The sequence below is a fragment of the Gavialis gangeticus genome, unplaced genomic scaffold (genome assembly GCF_001723915.1).
Source record: "Gavialis gangeticus isolate Ggan-Ray unplaced genomic scaffold, GavGan_comp1, whole genome shotgun sequence".
Lineage (NCBI taxonomy): Eukaryota > Metazoa > Chordata > Crocodylia > Gavialidae > Gavialis > Gavialis gangeticus.
In genome coordinates, this window is record NW_017728992.1 from 157793197 (window position 1) to 157810428 (window position 17232).

Here is a 17232-nt window from a genome sequence, read left to right on the forward strand (position 1 = left end):
CAAAGTCTGGCTGAGGTAGCCTTTTGATTACGCATCTGTGTTACTGCCAGGTAGATATCTAATCAGATTGAGTAGCTTACTCACAAGCATCTTTCAAAGGCAGGTGAAGTTTCCCTTTGGAGGCAGGCGGTTCCTAGCTCATGAGTTTGGAGGGGAGAGAGCCAGTTTCAGATGTTAAGGCTTCTCTGTGTCCCCTGCCTGGCTGCTGCGTCACCTCATGGCTGAAGAGCCTGCATCCTTCCCCGTCCTAACTTATATAGTCCCTGTGACCTCATTCACCTGGGCCAGTGGAGGTCAGCCCCAGTTGGCTGTCAGCCAACCAATTTGAAATGCATCACCTGTTACCGGGCAGATTCCAGCTCCCCAGGTAGATGCCCCTCACCCAGGTACCAGTCACATAGGCAGAGGGAGCAGGTTTCCCCCCCTCCCTCAGGAATGCAGCCAGCTCAAGTTACCTAAAGACAGGGTAAGGGTGTGGTCTTCTCTGCTGAGCCCCACCTAATCAAATGGTCACAGCACAGAGATTTGGTCACAGTGTCACAGGGCAGAGATTTTTGGGGAGAAACCAAGGTGCTTTCTGCCACAAATGATACACCATATTAGCACTCTTAGGTGTGCACAAGATAAACACAGATTTTCAAGTAGGAATCCATAGCTGGGGCCTTTCTGAGTTATTTGCAACAGGAAAAAAACACTCTATTTTTCTGTAGTCAAAAAAGAGTGTAAACTAAGAGCTGATGTTTTCTGAGAGGTGCCAGAGAGGTGCTGCAAGTCTTTTCAGGGGTGACTCTCAAGTCACAAAAGGTTGAGACCCACTGGCCTATATAAAGGAAACTAGCCATGCAGTTACATGCTCTCCCCTTTTACTTGTTTATATCTTATTGGAAAAACAATATTATAAATAATGTTGGAAAACCTGATTAAAAGCATAGGAATTGGCAGGGAGATTCAGGCAGTTGCTATGTTAAAGACTAACTGTTGACTTCCCCTTCTGCCCCCAAAATCAAATAGATATGTTTGTTACATATCTATTTGATATGCTGTGTTGAAGAGAGAGCGAGCCTGTTTCAGGAACGTTTTTTAGCCTAGAAGTGTTCTTTGTATCCTAACTCATTAGCTCTTTGCCATCTTCTTTTTTTTCATTCCGTAGGGCCATTCCATGGCCATTGGATAACATTTCCCTACATCATTTTTTTTTCTAGTGCATTGTCCAGCACAGAAGAATTTGGGGAACAAACATTTGTATTCTGTGTTCTTGTTCACTGTGTGAAGACATGTGACAATGACATTCTAAATGTGCTTACTGGTAAAATTGTCACAAGTTACCTAAAATATGTGAAACCATCGGTGTTGTCTTTTGCACACAGCATATTTGTTGTACATTCTAAATGGCTGCCTCAAATGGCTACTTTGAAATTTGGGACTTACCAAGTACATCTAAAATAATAAGTGCTAAAAGCTCTTGTCAGTGCTAGTTTACAGTGGCTATACTATGTTCTTCAGCTTTGCATAAAAGTAACACCAGTGGTCTGAAATAAGAGAAGTCTTTGCTGTTTTATGAAGATTATGTGCAAAATGAATTCTGATGCAAATAGACACGTTAGTTCTCCTTATTGTGGGCAGACTTTGATCTTCTGTTCTGCATTTATTTGGGCAGCAGATGTCAAAAGGAAAATGTTTTGTTATTTATGCAAGTAAAAAAAAACCAACATTGTATGGGAAATGGTAATTATGTCCTTTAGCTGTGACATTCTTTTGTTGAATGTTTTTAGCTTTATAAATAGATTTGCAAGTGTATGCTGCCATTTTCAGTGTCGTTGCAATAGAGTGATTATCAAGAATGAAGTAGACAAGCATTCATCTGAGCCCAGAATCAGGTTTTCTTGCTGAGGTGGAGCTTTAACCTGAGGGAGTTCAGTGAAGTCACCTTTAAAATAAAATGCATTTATATATGCTTGCTCTCAAGCCCTTTTATAGTACAGTCAAATTATGATAAAAAGCCATTTTCTTAAGGTTGTAAAGTCAAGCACTCAATCTAGGAAATGAAAGATTTAAGATTGCCAATATGACCTTAATGCAGGCCAGCTGGGAGCCACTACTTCAAGTAGGGCAGTAGCACTTACCGGTAGGATTGTGAGCTTCTTGGAAGTTCAGTTCCGACTTGCATTGGAAGTGGAGTCACAAGCCCAGAAAGTTGCAAACTGCCGAAATGCAGATTTTTTAATTATTTTAATTATGTGGTTGTATAGTTATATTTTTCTACAGTGTCCTTGCTTGGTTCAGTGCACAAGATGGACTGTTTTCTGAGTGAACAGCTGGTTTATTTAAGGGGTTTGGGGTTTTTTGATACTTCAGTATCTTCCCATTTTTATTTTACTATGCACTATTCAAACTGTACTATGTAGACAGAATAATTCATTTCCTTATGGCCTTTTCTATGGTCATGATAATATCCAAATGTTTCTAAAGTACTAATTTATTTATTTTTTTATAGTAACTGTAAGATTAGGAGGGATGGGAGTGTTAAAAATTATCTGTTGATTTTTTTGGTACCCAGTTGAAGATACCTTGACCTTCATATTTCAGAGTACTTTATAGATATGTTTCTACATTCAAAGTACAGCTCAGTGACTTCTTCACTTCTAGCATTCCTGCAAAACAGACCCAGAGGTTTTAAATTTTGTACCCCAGAAATGATCTTGTCTTAATCGGTGGCCACCTAACAAGAAGTTTGGTTTAGGTGGCTTGCCTGGCATCACATAGGAGTTCTGTGGCACAGAAGCAAGAGTAGAATCTAATTCTTCAGAACAGCAATCAAACACCACAGCTCTGACAAACCTGTTATTGTCTTCTTCATGTATGCTTTCCACTTACAATAAATGAAGGAGCCTTTACAGAGACATCATTTTCATGGCCCAACCCTGATTCATCTCCATCCTTTGAATGTGAAAATATAATCTCCATCCTTGGATGTTTTTAAGAGAAGGTTAAGAGACATGGGACTGTTTCATCAAGGACAGTCCTCCCCTGAGAGAAGTTGGACTGCAAGGCCTCGTGAGGTGCCTTCCAACTCTACTCTACAGAGATATATCCTGTGCACAGAGTTAGGCAGGTGTCTGATGGGGAAAAAATTATATATTATCCCATAATTCAGAACTAAATCAAAATGAATGCAAAAGAGGTCCAACTAAGGTTACAAGAACAACCTTAATTCTGGCAGTTCTTAACTTTGCAATCTTAATGTTAAGCCTGTGTGCGGGCAAAATTATATTTTCTAAGTTTTTTTAAAAGAGTTAAAATGAAAGAACAGAAATTTCACCAGGTGGCATGATATTGCTACCCACATGACACATCAGTGACCATGAGAACTGCCCCACAGACCTCAATTACTTGACTAATGGTGCGATAGCTGTCAAATATTGCCATACTGTGTTGACTAGTGCTAGAGCATGTGTACTCTGCCAGTGGGTTGGTCAGAAATTTGCTGACCACAGAGGAACGGTGAGACTGAGGAAATGTGAACTGGAGGAGAGTATGCTTTAATGAATGCAGACACTTACTTATTTTTTCTGCTTATTTGTTGCTTTCTCTTCAGCCTATCCTCACGCCAGAGAGAAAGTTCTCTCTTACCCCAGTCACAATGGCTAAGTACAGATGGTCAAAAAGCCCAAGGCTGAATCGATTCAGTCTTTGCAGGTTAGTCTAAACTACAGAGATTAAACTGAGAAGCAAGTGAACAGACATTCACTTTTGATTCAGGAAATGCAGCCACATGCCTGCAGTGGCTTAGGCCAGAAGCCGGTGGAGGTTGGGGGGGATGTGCTGGAGCATGCCTTCCAGCCTGCTATCCACTTGCAAAGAGAAGGGACTGAAGCTCCAAGGCTTTTACCACCCTCCCTGCTAGAGCAGAGTGAGTGTGGCCAGGTCCCAGCCCAGGGGCTGAGGCTAGGGGGAGGGGTGCTTTAAACCCACCATGGCCCACATGAGATCCTAGCCCAGGTGTGCCTGGGCCCGGGAGGCAGTGCCTGGCAGACTTCTACCCCATGCCCCGCTCGAGCTGGGGTGGGTGGCAGCTTCTGCCAGGCTGAGGAGGTGGTGGGTAGGAAAAAAGGCATTAAATTCATAAAAGCTTGAACAAGAATAGTCCTTTCTCTGAAGTGAGCATGTATTGTACATAGCAATTTGCAACCTCAAGCACACATCAGAGCAATAAAAAAATCTTCACCTAAGCTAAGAGACATCCCAGTAAAACACAGTGAGAGCACATGAGGCTTAGTCTAACTTAAAATGGAATGCAGTTAACCAAAAAGATGAGAGAAAGTCTTGCATAAGTCTAATCCAGAGGACAGAGTGTCTCCTAACAGCCTGGGATTCAGAAAGTCCTTGTTGGGGAATCAGCTGGTAGTCTTAGGTGTTGGAGTGGAGATCCCACAGGCCTCATTTCTACTTGGGTTTTTACAGGCTCATTTGCTCTCCATTCTCCCCCTTGGGTTCTTTGACATTAGTATGCTTGTCACCTATAGCACCTTTGGCACAACTCTCATGCATTCATTGTCTTTTATGTCGTCTTGGGTATTCTAGACCAGTGTTTCCCAACCTTTTTCACACCATGGCACACTTACCTAAATAAAATAGCACTGCGGGACACTGGGCGCAGAGTGGGGGTGGGTGAGGGGGTGGTGCATGGCCAGCCAGACACCAACAGGGAGGAGGGGGGTAGCGCACAACCAGCTGGACAGCAACTGGGAGGGGGGGTTGGTGTGCAGCCAGCCAGATACTGACAGGAAGCATGGCCACAGCCAGACTGCATTTTGGGTTGGAGCTATGCCCCATGCCTGACTGAAGCCCCGCTCCCTGTCTGTCTGTATCCGCAGCAGCAGCGGGTGGGGCACGTGGCTCCAGCCAGGCAGGGGGCATGGCTGTAGCCCAAAATGCTACAGCACACCTGGATGTACCTGATGGCACACTGGCTGGAAAACGCTGTTCTAATCTCCAGCCACTAATTTTACCAGTTCTGCTTTATAATGCAAATTTAGTTCTCTGCTTTCTTTGGTCACACCAGCTCAAACAGTCCCTCTCCTATTTCCTTAGCTCCATCTTCAATACATATATGTGATGATTGTGCCAGGCCTTTCCCAACACCTTCTACCTCTGTCTGGTCCTGCAGGGCTTGGCCGTGGGCTTACAGGTGGCAGGGGACCAGTCTGACCAGCCCCAGTCCCCCAGCTTCTCCCTCCCCCTGTCCCAGCATAGCCTGGGGGAACTGAAGGGAATTACACTCCCGCCTCCCCCCCCTTATCAACTGCTTGCCTGCCTCAGTCTCTGCCAGAGGTGGGAGGAGGTGCTGGAGCTTGTCTCCTGCTGTTTTATAATGTAAATGTAGTTCTGGGATTCTCTTCTGCTGGCCAGCATACTGAGCTAGGGAAGGGAGGGGGATTAAAACCCCTCCCAGACCCCCTACCCTAGCTGGGGTTTTCCTGGTGGGTGGGGGGGGGCAGTTTCTCTCAGGTTGTTACCCACCCATGCCTTGCTCCAAAGGAGAGCAGGGGGCATGAGCAGCACACTGAGCTGGAGAAGCGGGAATTAAAGCCCCTCCCAGACCCCACACCACAGCAGAGGTTTGCCTGGGGAGGGGCAGTTCCTCTTAAGCCCTGCTCCCTCTGCTGCAACAGGGGAAATTCTGGCAGGGTCTGCACCCCCATCCCCGGCAGACCCAGCTGCAGTCCCTAGCCGGATTTCCCAGCCCCACCCCACCCCCTTGTCAGCCAGCCCTCACTGCTCCAGCTAGAGAGCAAAGGTCGGGTCAACCCTGCTCTCTGGGGCAGATATCACAGCCCAGCCCAGGGCTGCAAAGTATCCTGGGATGCTGGGGGACTCTGATTTAACTTGAACCAGGAAGGGGTCTGGGACAGAAGTTTCATAAACTGGTTTGACCTAAATCAGTTAAGTTTGATACTACATTCAACCAGGTTTATCTTAAGCCAGTTTCAGCCATTTTGAAACTGGTTTATATAGACTGAACTTTTGTTCTGCTGCAGGTTTAAACAGGTTTCTGAGCACTTAAACCAGTTTATGTGTAACTTTTGTCCCTAGCCAATTTGTTCCCAAGCCCTGCTTCTCAAACTGCTTATCCCAGTCTCCTTCACTATCAGTCTGAGTTCTTCTACCACATTCTCTGAATTGTTTGTATACATACATAGAATAAATGTTATACTCCTTAATACTATTAACATTATTTTATCCATTATCTAGTTCCCTAATTGGTGTTCTAACGTCCCAGTCTTTGAGGGTGTCTGATCAGTCTTCTGAACCCTATGTTCACTTCTATTGAGTTTTCATGTTGCGCTCTTTGAGAGAGGGATTCATTTTCTGATGGCATGAATGCCACGTGCCCCTGGAGGCTGCAGGGGCACGGCAAGCACCTGCAGCCGGTGCCGGCGCTGTCGGCAGCAGGAGCATGGTGGAGGCAAGTGGGGAGCTGTCACAGCACTGTTGGCAGTGGGGGGACAGTGTGGTGAGCACCGACCAGTGGTTGGCAGCCGTGCACAGACACTGCCAGCAGCACTGGTGGTGGCCAGCGGCAATCGTGGACCACCCACAGGCACCATCGGTGGCAGAGGAGGGGTGGAGTGGTGAGAGACAGCTTTTCACAGGGGTGCACCACCATGCTCAGGGAGTGAACGTGCACCTGTGTGCACCCCTTACACATCACCAATGCCTGACAGCATATTCCTTTTGCTCCTTGCTTCTGTTGGGAAATCTTGCATATGATTCTGGTACTTCTGCCCCTCCCCCCTGCTTTGCAGTCTCTATGTAAGTTGTGGGAATCTATCAAATTCCAAATGCCTGGGAGCTTTTGATCAGAATTTTTTTTCCCTTGTCTTAGTTCAGGAAGTGGTTTTGTTCTGTGCCAAGCTTTGGGAGTTTAAATTCCTATTCTATGCTGCTTAGTTATTATTCCAGCATTTCATTTTCTCAGCTCCTTAAGGTTAAGTTTAAGTTGTGTTGATTCTACATTGTGACTGCTTAATTTTCATCCTGTCAGAAATTCTGTTGAAAAGAGTTCAGACGCAAGCAGTGATGACAGTATACTAGAAATTATATATATAGGTCCAGTGATTTTAGAGGTCAGTATCATGCTACAGGGTGGACTTTGTTTTCCATTTTACAAATCTAGCAAATTGCATTCTGTCTCACTCACTCGCATACATTCTTTCTAAAGTCTGTACTTCTGCTCTGTGGGTACAAATATTGATGTTAAAAATGTGAAGTTCTTTTGCAAACAGTATGCATGCACATATCAGTGGTAAACAGAATCACATTTTCAGATGGGAAGACTTCAGAAATTCTATGTCTTCGCAATTAGGAGTGAACTTTCTCAAAAATGTTCCAATGAGGGCAGTGTAAGAATAAAGACAAGTCAATATATCTGGAGAAGTAATTGACTACAATAATAGTGTGTGACCTTTCCAGAAAAATAAATCTTGATATATGTTGCCAAGATCTGTCAGGTAGCTTTACAGCAAGTAATGTTTCTAATGATTTCATTACTTGTTACCTTTCTTTCAGTCTTCTAATAGGGTCTAGATTCTGTGCCCAGACCTGCCCACCTTACACATTAAGCATCTCAAGTTAGCTACCCTAACTTCTGTTAAGAAATTCCAAAGTGGTTGGTCGTATCAGGAATCTTCCATATCATGGAGTTTGAGGAAGGTGAATGATGCCATTAGTTTGTTTCAGTCTCTGCTCACTAATTATGTATCTTACATGTCTTTGTATGTTCCCTTCCAAATTTACACTTCTAGTTCATAGTGAGAATAATTTGTTGCAAAGGAGTCTCAAAACTGCATGTATTCAACATACCATAATCATTTGCATTGCAAAGAACAGTAGGCAGCCCTGTCTGATAACTGAGTTAATGATATACTTATCTCCCAGCACCAGCTCCACGGTCATGGGGCCAGTGCTGAGAGATCTTTATCTACCAGTGCGAGTTCTGTGGTCATAGAGCTGGTGCTGGAAGAAAAGGATTGCCCTGTGCTGGCCCCATGACTGTGGAGTTGGCACTGGGAGATAAGGATCTCCCAGCCCAGGTCCCATGACCACAGGGTTCAAGCTGTGAGATAAGGATCTTCCAGCCCCAGCTTTACAATGGTAGAGCAGGGGTTGAGGGACATTTTCCCCACGGGACATTGATCCCTGCCTAGCAGCAAGCAGCTCCTGTGAGCAGGGATCAATCTCCCTCCCCCTGCTGCCTCTCCTTGTATGGCTTGTTCTCTGGACCTCTGATCATTTATGTGGCCCTCGTTTGGACTGTTTTCAGATTCTTTACATCTTTTTTGAAGTGTGACATCCAGAACTGGACACAGTACTCCACCTGCGGCCTCACCAATGCTGCATAGAGCGGGGGGATGACATCCTTGGTCTTGTTTGAGATGCATCGGTAGATGCACGCCAGTGTTTTGTTTACTGTGCTGGCTATAGCATCCAATGTTGGCTCATGTTCATTCTGTGGTCGTTCAGGTCTCTTTCAGTTGTGGTACTAGCTATTGTAGCACTGTCAAGCCTGTAAGTGTGTTGCAGATTATTTTTCCCCAGATGGAGCACTTTATATTTCTCAGTGTTAAACATCATCAAGTTTTGATCCATTCACCTTACAAGCCTGTCCAGGTCAGCATGTCCTCCAGCGTGACTGCACTCACTCATAACTTGGTGTCGTCCATGAACTTTGCCAGGATGCTTTTTGCACCCATATCCAAATCATTGATGAATATGTTGAAAAGCCCTGGTCTGAGTACTGAACCCTGTGGGACCCCACTGGTCACCTTTTGCCATGTCGACTCAGTTCTGTCTATTAACGTTCTCTGGGTCCAGCCTTGGAGTCAGTTTCCTAGCAACTGGACCATTAAATTGTTGAGAATGCAAATTCCAAATTTTACCATGAGGACATCGTGGGAGACTAAGTCAAAGGCCTTTTTAAAATCCAAATATATGACATCAACCTCATCTCTCTTATCCAGGTGGCGAGTTACATGATTGTAGAAGGAGATGAGGTTGGTCAGGCATGACCTGCATGCAACAAAGCCATGTTGGCTGTCATTTACAATACTGCCTTCTGTTAACCTATCACTGATGGATTTTTTGATGGATTTTCCCAGGATTTTTCCAGGGATCCAGGTCAGACTGATTGGCTTATAATTTCCTGGGTTCTCTTTCCTTCCTTTCTTGATGATAGGCACCACATTGGCCCTCTTCCAGTCTTCTGGGACCTCTCCTGAGTGCCATGAGTACTCAAAAGTTTTGCCTTTGGTCATGCAGTTACATCAGCTAGTTTGTTCAGCACTCTTGCGTGTAGTTCAGCCAGTCCTGCTGACTTACAGATATCCAGCCTCTCTAGATATTCCCTCACAAGATCATTGCTGATTGTAGGTGAGTGATCACCCCCTCTTGCATCCTGTCAGACAAGCTAACACCCTGGTGGAAAACCATTGCAGAGTATTCTGTTAGGAGTTTGGTTTTCTCTTGGGTTTTGGATATTAGCTGTCTCGTATTCAGCAGGGGTCTTACGTTTCCCTTATTTTTTTCTCCTGCTTCCTACATATCTGAAGAAGGACTTTTTATTGTCCTTGATTTCTGTGGCCAGTTTGAATCCTGTTCCTGCCTTTGCTTTTCTAATCCGCTCCCTACACATGTGGGCCATTCCTGTGTACTCTTCCTTGGAGGTAATTCCCAGCTTCCATCACTTATTAACTTCTCATTTCATTCTCAGGAGGTCCATGACCTCCCTATTGAGCCAAGGGGGTCTCCCAGCTCTTTTGCTACCTTATGAACAAAAAAAAAATCCTTTGTTTTCCAAGGATCGTATCCTTGAGGGATGACCACTCTTCTTGGACCCCCCTTCCTCATCAGACCATGGTCCCACAGGGCCTTACCCACCAATCTCCTAAACTTGTAGAAGTTAGTTTTCCTAAAATCAAGGATTTCTACCCTACCGACTTAGTTCCCTGCCTTATGATGGATGGTGAAAGTGATAGTCTCATGGGAACAATCTAGTGACTAACCAGAGGACTAAGGGTAATCTAGGCAATAGTGATCTACCCATTTTATAACATCATGAAACAATACTTCTCTACTCAGTGGTGGAGTATCTAAAACTATTTGAATTGGTATGCTTTCACCTTTACATTTTGAATCCTCTTTCTAGGTTGTGTCAAGGACAGCTGTAGGAGGGGAATCCCTGGAAGTATGATGTCTGCTTTAGGAATCAATGCCACTGTCTTTGCTTATCTTGTGGACATTGTGGATCTTTTGCACATTTTAAATCTGACAGGAATCATGGCCTCACAATGCTGTTTTAACAGTAGAATGAGTAAAAACTCTCCTGGGCAAAGTTATTCCTACATAGGAGAGCATGGGGTCCTACCCCTGGTGATGAATGCTATTCTTGCTTTAGTTCTTCAGAGTCTATTAAAACACTCTCCTTATTTTCTCTTGTCTCCAGGCTATGATTGTCTCAGAAAACTTGGGAATCCAAAAATAGGATTTGTATTCATGGTTTCAGGGTGTTAGTTTTCCTGGAGTCACTCAATACTACTCTTCAAAATAAACACATTTTTGTTCTTCAGTCTCAGTGACATAAATAAATGAAGTAGCAAATTTAAATTGCAGTGTCTGTCACTTTGCTGTAAGATTGGAAGACAAAACAATTCTGATTATGAACTTGAGTATTTTTCCAGGTTTTTTTTTTCTGGTATAGCAGTCAGGCAAGTTGCAAGTCCTCCAGTAAGAGCCCATGCTAATGCAAAGCTGTAGTTGTGACCTCAGCACTACTACGTCAGAATAATTGCCAAAATGCCTGGAATATGACCAATATGGCAATTGGGTCATACAACTGATATAAAATTGTGAGATTGCTGTTAAGATTTGGAGTAGAATATTGCTATTAGAGGCCTGGGAGACATTTATGAGGGCAGGTTGAAAGACCTAGGATTCCTTAGCCTGGAGAAGAAAAGATGGGGGGTGGAATTTGTTAAGTCTTAAAATACCCGAAGAATGGTTATATAGTGGATGAGAATAGACTCCCCTCTATGGCTGCAGTGGACTAGACAAGGAGTAATGGTCCCAAATTGCAGCAAGGGAAATTAAAGTTGAATATTAGGAAGAGTTTTCTCCTTTTGAGGGAGTTAGTTTTGGAACAGGTTATGCAGAAAGGTTGTGGAATTAAACCATACCCTTTTAGTGAGTGTATGCTAGTTACACTGAACTACAACTATGTTTTGTTTTGTTTTCTTAGCCCTCACACCGGGTGGCAGTATTACCAGTCCAATGTACCCAAGATTCCCACAGCTTGCATTTCAGTAGAAGATGCTGAAATGATGGCACGGATCTCTTCCCGGGGCACCAAGGTTATTATTAAACTCAAGATGGGAGCCAAGACCTATCCAGATGCTTGTTCCTTTAATACTGTGGCAGAAATAGTTGGGAGCAAATACCCAGACCAGGTAAGTGAGAATTCCCTAAGAGAATACATCTTGTTTGAAAAATCACTTTAATTGACCTACCGCTACTGTCTATACATCTTGGTGTTTATATTCATTTTCATGGCACATCCTAGTATAATGAAGAACTTGCTACAGGTGCACAAAAACTACTCTGTTCCAAAGGGAAAGAGTTCAGCTTAGTTGATGTGGCTTTCTAACTGCTTCTTGTCCTTTCACTCTTTTAGAAGTTCATGGTTGTGAAAGTAGTGCAGTAATGGATATTTACATTTAATTAACAAAAAAATCTATGTATATTTGCTGAAGTAAAATTCTAACACACCAAGGATTTTATTGCATGGAACTTGCAATAAATAGGCTACAGCAAGAACCAGGTTACAGCATTTTAAATGAAAAGCAAGCCATGCTTATGAAAATAATGAACAAACTACCTTTTGCTGAGTAGATTACATTATACTTGACTTTACTTATTTTATTTGCTTTCCTTTAGATCTCTTACTCCATGTGAATGGCAAAATTTCTATTTTAAATACAAAATACTTTGTATGAGCTTATAGCCTCTCCTCGCATATATTTATCTGCTGTCTAATTTAAATTTGGTTTGTAATATGAAGGGCATCTAGCCTTTTAATAAGTTAACTGGCCTGACTGCCACCTCATTCCTGTGGAGTGACACCACTAAACTCCAGTGTAAAAACTGGAGCAAAATGCTGATGAATCTGCTTGACTGTGAGTTCAGTTTAACATAAGTTGTTAAATGGACAGTTGCTATTTTAAGATTCTACTTTTGCTGCTTTTTTTAATTTCTGGTTTTATAAAATATAACCAGCCAAACCAGATTTGTGGTGGTAGAAAATTTATGCTTGGGATGAGGACTTTTATGCCAAGTTCCAGCCTGGAATGGAATCTTTAGCCTATATAATTTTATGGAAATGCTGATGTAAACCTAACTCTGGTAACACTATAAATCCCTGCTAAAATGAAGTTACTTAAGTCATTATTCCTTTCTAACCTAAAAGTTTTCTAATTGTAATGAAAAATAAGAGTAATATATTTTTATCTCAGTTTTTTTAAACCAAGTGAACTTGTTCTGTGTTTGCTCTGTGTGTGAAGTACTGTAACATTGGATTATTGCATCTAGAAAACACAGCTAGAACTTACTGTAATCCTTTTTCCTGCCAAATGATCACACTTCTGAAAACTCTGCAATGATCGCTGTGGTGGAGTGATTTATGTGCTATCAGGTATGAATTTGGCTCCATGGAATGCAGTGTACAGAGGACAGCATCTTAGCCCTTAGAATAGACTACAGTTAACTTAACCTTGCGTCACGTGAATTTTTAGCAATGCTTCTGGGGAGCTAATATTTTGTCCTTCATGACTCATACTTTGTATTTGAAAATTATAGTATTTCAATTCAACCAGCATCATATCCAAATGTAACCTTTATGAACACTTTAAGCCAGGAGCCACATGTGGACTCTGTGTGGCTATTTCCATCTATTTCTTTCCCAGTGAGATAAAAACATTCTTGGATCTTCTCAGTTGCTGAAGCATGAGGGGTGCAGATTTTTAAAACAGTATGGGAAGATTTATTCACAATGCTGTGCTGCTGTTAATGAGAGCAGTGACACGCACACTTGAAGTGTAACCAAGAAACAGAAAAGTAAAACAAGTGAATGGGGGATTAACAATTGTTTCTCTTTGGAAGCTCATGATGTTTCACCAATTTAGTTATATACTGTAACTCTGGTAAACACTGGAGCTATCTAACTATTCATACAATAAAATGCAATGCAGAATGAAAGATTTACAAAGTCGTTTATGCTATAGTGTACTGGAATATGTTACATATCCAGTGGAATCAAAGGGGGTTTATGAGCCCAAAATCTCAATTTAACTTTTGAATGAAAATAATAGAAGAATTGCTTTTCTGAATCCACAATGAGTGACATAATATTTAAACTCTAAAGCAGGGGCAGGAGTTTTGGCAAGGCATCGAGGGCCACATGACAGGCAGCCAGGGGCAGATAAATATTCACTTTCTAAATTTTTTAGGGGCCCCACGGGCGGGATAGAATGGCCTGGCTGGATGCATCTGGCCCGTGGGCCGCATTTTGTCCACCTCTGCTCTAAAGTAATAAGTTTTGAACAGTAAGTACAGACATATGAAACAAAAGTTAGCAGATTTTGGAGCTAGGTGGACATCTTAGGTGGGAAGCTCGAAGGTGTGTGTTCATTACCTGTGAGGATAACTGTTGAATTCACAGCAAATATGAGGTCATGCAGATCTAGATATTTGTACACTGGAGATTTTGGAGTGATACAACTAGAATTTAATACAGTTATGAAGTTACAGATGATGATAATATGAAGTATTTTATATTATTTTGCAAATAATGTGACATTTTTGGCACCCTATGAAAGGTTACCACATATGAAAATCATATTTGTCTGAAAACTTTATCTACTGGTATAAGAAACTCTAACTAGTTATTGTTAATGAAAATCATTAAAGGAGAAGAAAAGAGTTCTTTGTTTTTTCAGTTGGTTATTGTGCTAGTCTGACAGCACATTGTTCATGACCAGTTCAGTTTTCTCTCTTGAGCTGGTTTTCCAAGGTGCTCGTGTGACATTTACAGAATAGTGGATACAGGCAACCCCCGCTTAATGCTTTTAATTGGTTCCAGAAAAAATGAGTGTTAAGCAGAACCCATTTCCCCATAGAAATTAATGTAAATAGAGATTTACTGGTTACTACCTGCCCTGCTGCTGCCTCTCCTCACTCCCCTGTCCACCTGCTGGTGCTCAAGCCCCATGTACCAGCCTGGGCCTGTGCTCCTGCTTCCCTGCTCTGGGCCCCCAGTGGTCCTAGTCCTGGGCACTGGCACGGGTCGCGCGCTCATGCCTGCCCCCCACTCACCGCTTCTCACTGCTGCTGCCTCTCCCCACCCCCCTCACCTGTCCGCTGGCCTCTCTGGCCCCACTTGCCAGCCTGGGTACTGATTGGCAAGGGGCCTGTTCTAGGCACCGGTCCCTGCCACCCCTGGCCCCAGGCACCGGTGACGGCCCTGCACTCCTGCTGCCCCACTCTGGGTGCAGGCCCCTACTGGTCCTGGCCCCAGGCACTGGCGCAGGCCCCACGCTCCTCGCTTCTGTTGCTGCCGCTTCCCCCCACCCCACCACCCGCTTCAGCACCATGTGCTAGACCAGGCACTGGTGCTCCTGCCACCCCGTTCTGCGTGCAGGCTCCTGCTGGTCCTGGCTCTGGGCCCCAGCACAGGCCCCACACAGCAGCGAAGGCCTCACATTCCTGCCTTCCACCCTGGGTGCGGGCCCCCGCTGGCCCTGGCCCTGGGCACTGGCTTGGGCCCCGGCTCCTCCCCTCTTGTTGCCGCCACTTCTCCCCACCCCCCACCTGCTTCAGCACCATGTGCCAGCCTGGGCCCACACTCCTGCCACCCTGCCCTGGGCCTTCATGCCCACGCCCCCACTCACTGCCTCTCACTTACCCCCCATCTGATGCTGCCACTGCTTCTCCCTGCCTGCCCACTGAAACTTCCTGATTCCACTGAGCGCTATAGCAAAACTGGCTGAGCTCTCAGTGGAATCAGGTATCAATTTTAAATGAGCACTATAGTGAAATAGCACTAACTGAAACTGCAGTAAGTAGGGGTTGCCTGTATAGTGTACCTGGACTTCAGCAACGCTTTTGACAAAGTCCCACACGACCTTCTCATAAACGAAATGGAGAAAGATGGTTTAGACAAAACTATTGTAAGGTGGATAGACAGACAAGTGGCTGTAGCTACAAGCAAAGGGTAATTATAAATGGATCCAGGTCAGAATGGCAGGTGGTTTGCAAATAGAGTACCACAGGGGTCTGTCCTGGGCCTAATGCTGTTCAATGTGTTTATTAATGATTTGGATGCTGGAATAGAGTGCTTCTAGAGATGCATCAATACATTGGTCCAATATTGGATTGGCACCAATATAAGGAAAATTGACTGTATTGGAAATCGGCCTGATATGGCTGATAATTTGGCTGATAAATAGCCCGTGCACGCATGCAGACGCGGCGCAGCATGTAGGCATTGAGGAACACCGCCGGGCGGTTTTTAGAGCTGCATGGAGCTGGTAAGTCTGGTGAGGTGGAAGAGGAGGGCGAGGGAAGGAGTGTGGGTGGGCAGATCAAGACCCTTGTGGTGAGGGAGGGGTGGAACTGAGGCTGAGGCCTGGGGCTGGGGCTGGGGCTGGGACTAGCCAGGGTGAGGCGCACATGGGACAGAGCCGCCGCTGGTCCAAGGGGGCATGGGGAGGGGGAGAGCAGCTCCCACAGCTGTGTGTCACTGGTCTGGGAACCACTGGTCTGGCAGCTTGTCCAGTGCTCACCCGGCAGCTCCCACCACTGCTCCTGCCACTCATCCAGGAGGGCATGGAAGGCGGTGTGTGCCCCCAGATCTGGGCAGGGCAGGTTCTTCCCAGCGGGGCAGGGTTGCACGGGTGGCGGCAGTGCTGGGATGGTGGTTGGGTTGGCGGGGCTATGGCGAATTTTGGGGTGGCTGCCACTGCCAGCCCCACACGCAGCCCTGCCCCACTGGAAAAAGCCTACTATGCCCCACCCAAATCCGGGGGCACACCATCCCCCAGTATCTTCCTGAATGAGCAGCAGGAGCAGCAAGAGCCGCCGAATCAGTGGGTGAGTGCTGGACACCGAACCAGCAGCTTCTAGAGAAGTGGTGCACAGTGATGTGAGTCACTGCCCCCTCGCGCCTCCCAGATGAGCCGTGGCTCTGTCTGGTGTCCGCCGCACCCTGTCTGTGCAGCGCTTGCTCCAGCTTCTGTCCCTGTTTCTGCCCCAGCCACAGTCCTGTCTCACTGTGGGGGCCTTGATCTGCCCAACCATTCCACTTCCATCCCCCTTCCCCTTCCACCACACCAGACGTACCAGCTGCATGCAGCTCTTCAAGCTGCTGAGCTGGTATCAGAAATTGGATTGGTATTGGCCAATATGCCTCCTGAAAAATCAGCTATTGGTATTGGCCCCAAAAATCTGTATCAGTGCACCTTTAAGCACTTCTTGAGTAAACCTGAATATGAGACAAAAGTGGGAGGGATGGGTCCTGGGGAAGCTCTTTGAGAAAACCCTCTGGGTTAAAATCCATGGGGAATATGGCACAGGGGATATTATGGTGGGAGTCTACTACAGACCTCCCACCCACGGTCAAGACCTTTACCAGGAGTTTGCCAGGGAATTGGCTGAGGCTGTGTGCTCCTGGTACACGGTTGTCATGGGAGACTTTAACTACCCAGACGTCTCGTGGGAGGAGTGCTTGGCCAAATCCAAGTGGTCGCATAGCTTTCTCTCGTGTGTGGATGACCTCTATCTGACGCAGGAAGTCTATGGGTCGACGAGAGGTAAAGCTCTGCTCGACCTCATACTGGCACCTGGGGATGACCAAATCAATGATCTAATGATCGAAGGGAAGCTGGGTGACAGTGACTACGAGCTGATCACCTTCACCATCTGCTGTAAAGCTGGCAAGTCAGTCAGTAATACAGAAGTCATTGACTTCAGGAAAGCTGACCTTGACAGACTAAGGAGGATCGTCAGTGAGGCCCTGAAGGGCTACAGCCCAAAGGGGAGGGGAGTTTAGGACAAGTGGTTGCTCCTCAATGGAGCAATCCTTTATGCGTAAGCAAAGTCCATCCCATCTCAGAGGAAAGGCAGCAA

At 45.1% G+C, this 17232-nt stretch overlaps 1 protein-coding gene across 1 annotated transcript in view; it reads left to right on the plus strand.

The window, feature by feature from the left end:
- CPQ (carboxypeptidase Q) overlaps nucleotides 1-17232 on the plus strand; it is a 394576-nt gene that overhangs the window by 141397 nt on the left and 235947 nt on the right. Inside the window, exon 5 of the mRNA XM_019527970.1 lies at nucleotides 11294-11501. Coding sequence (XP_019383515.1) covers nucleotides 11294-11501 — 208 coding nt within the window. The remainder of the gene's footprint in view (nucleotides 1-11293; nucleotides 11502-17232) is intronic.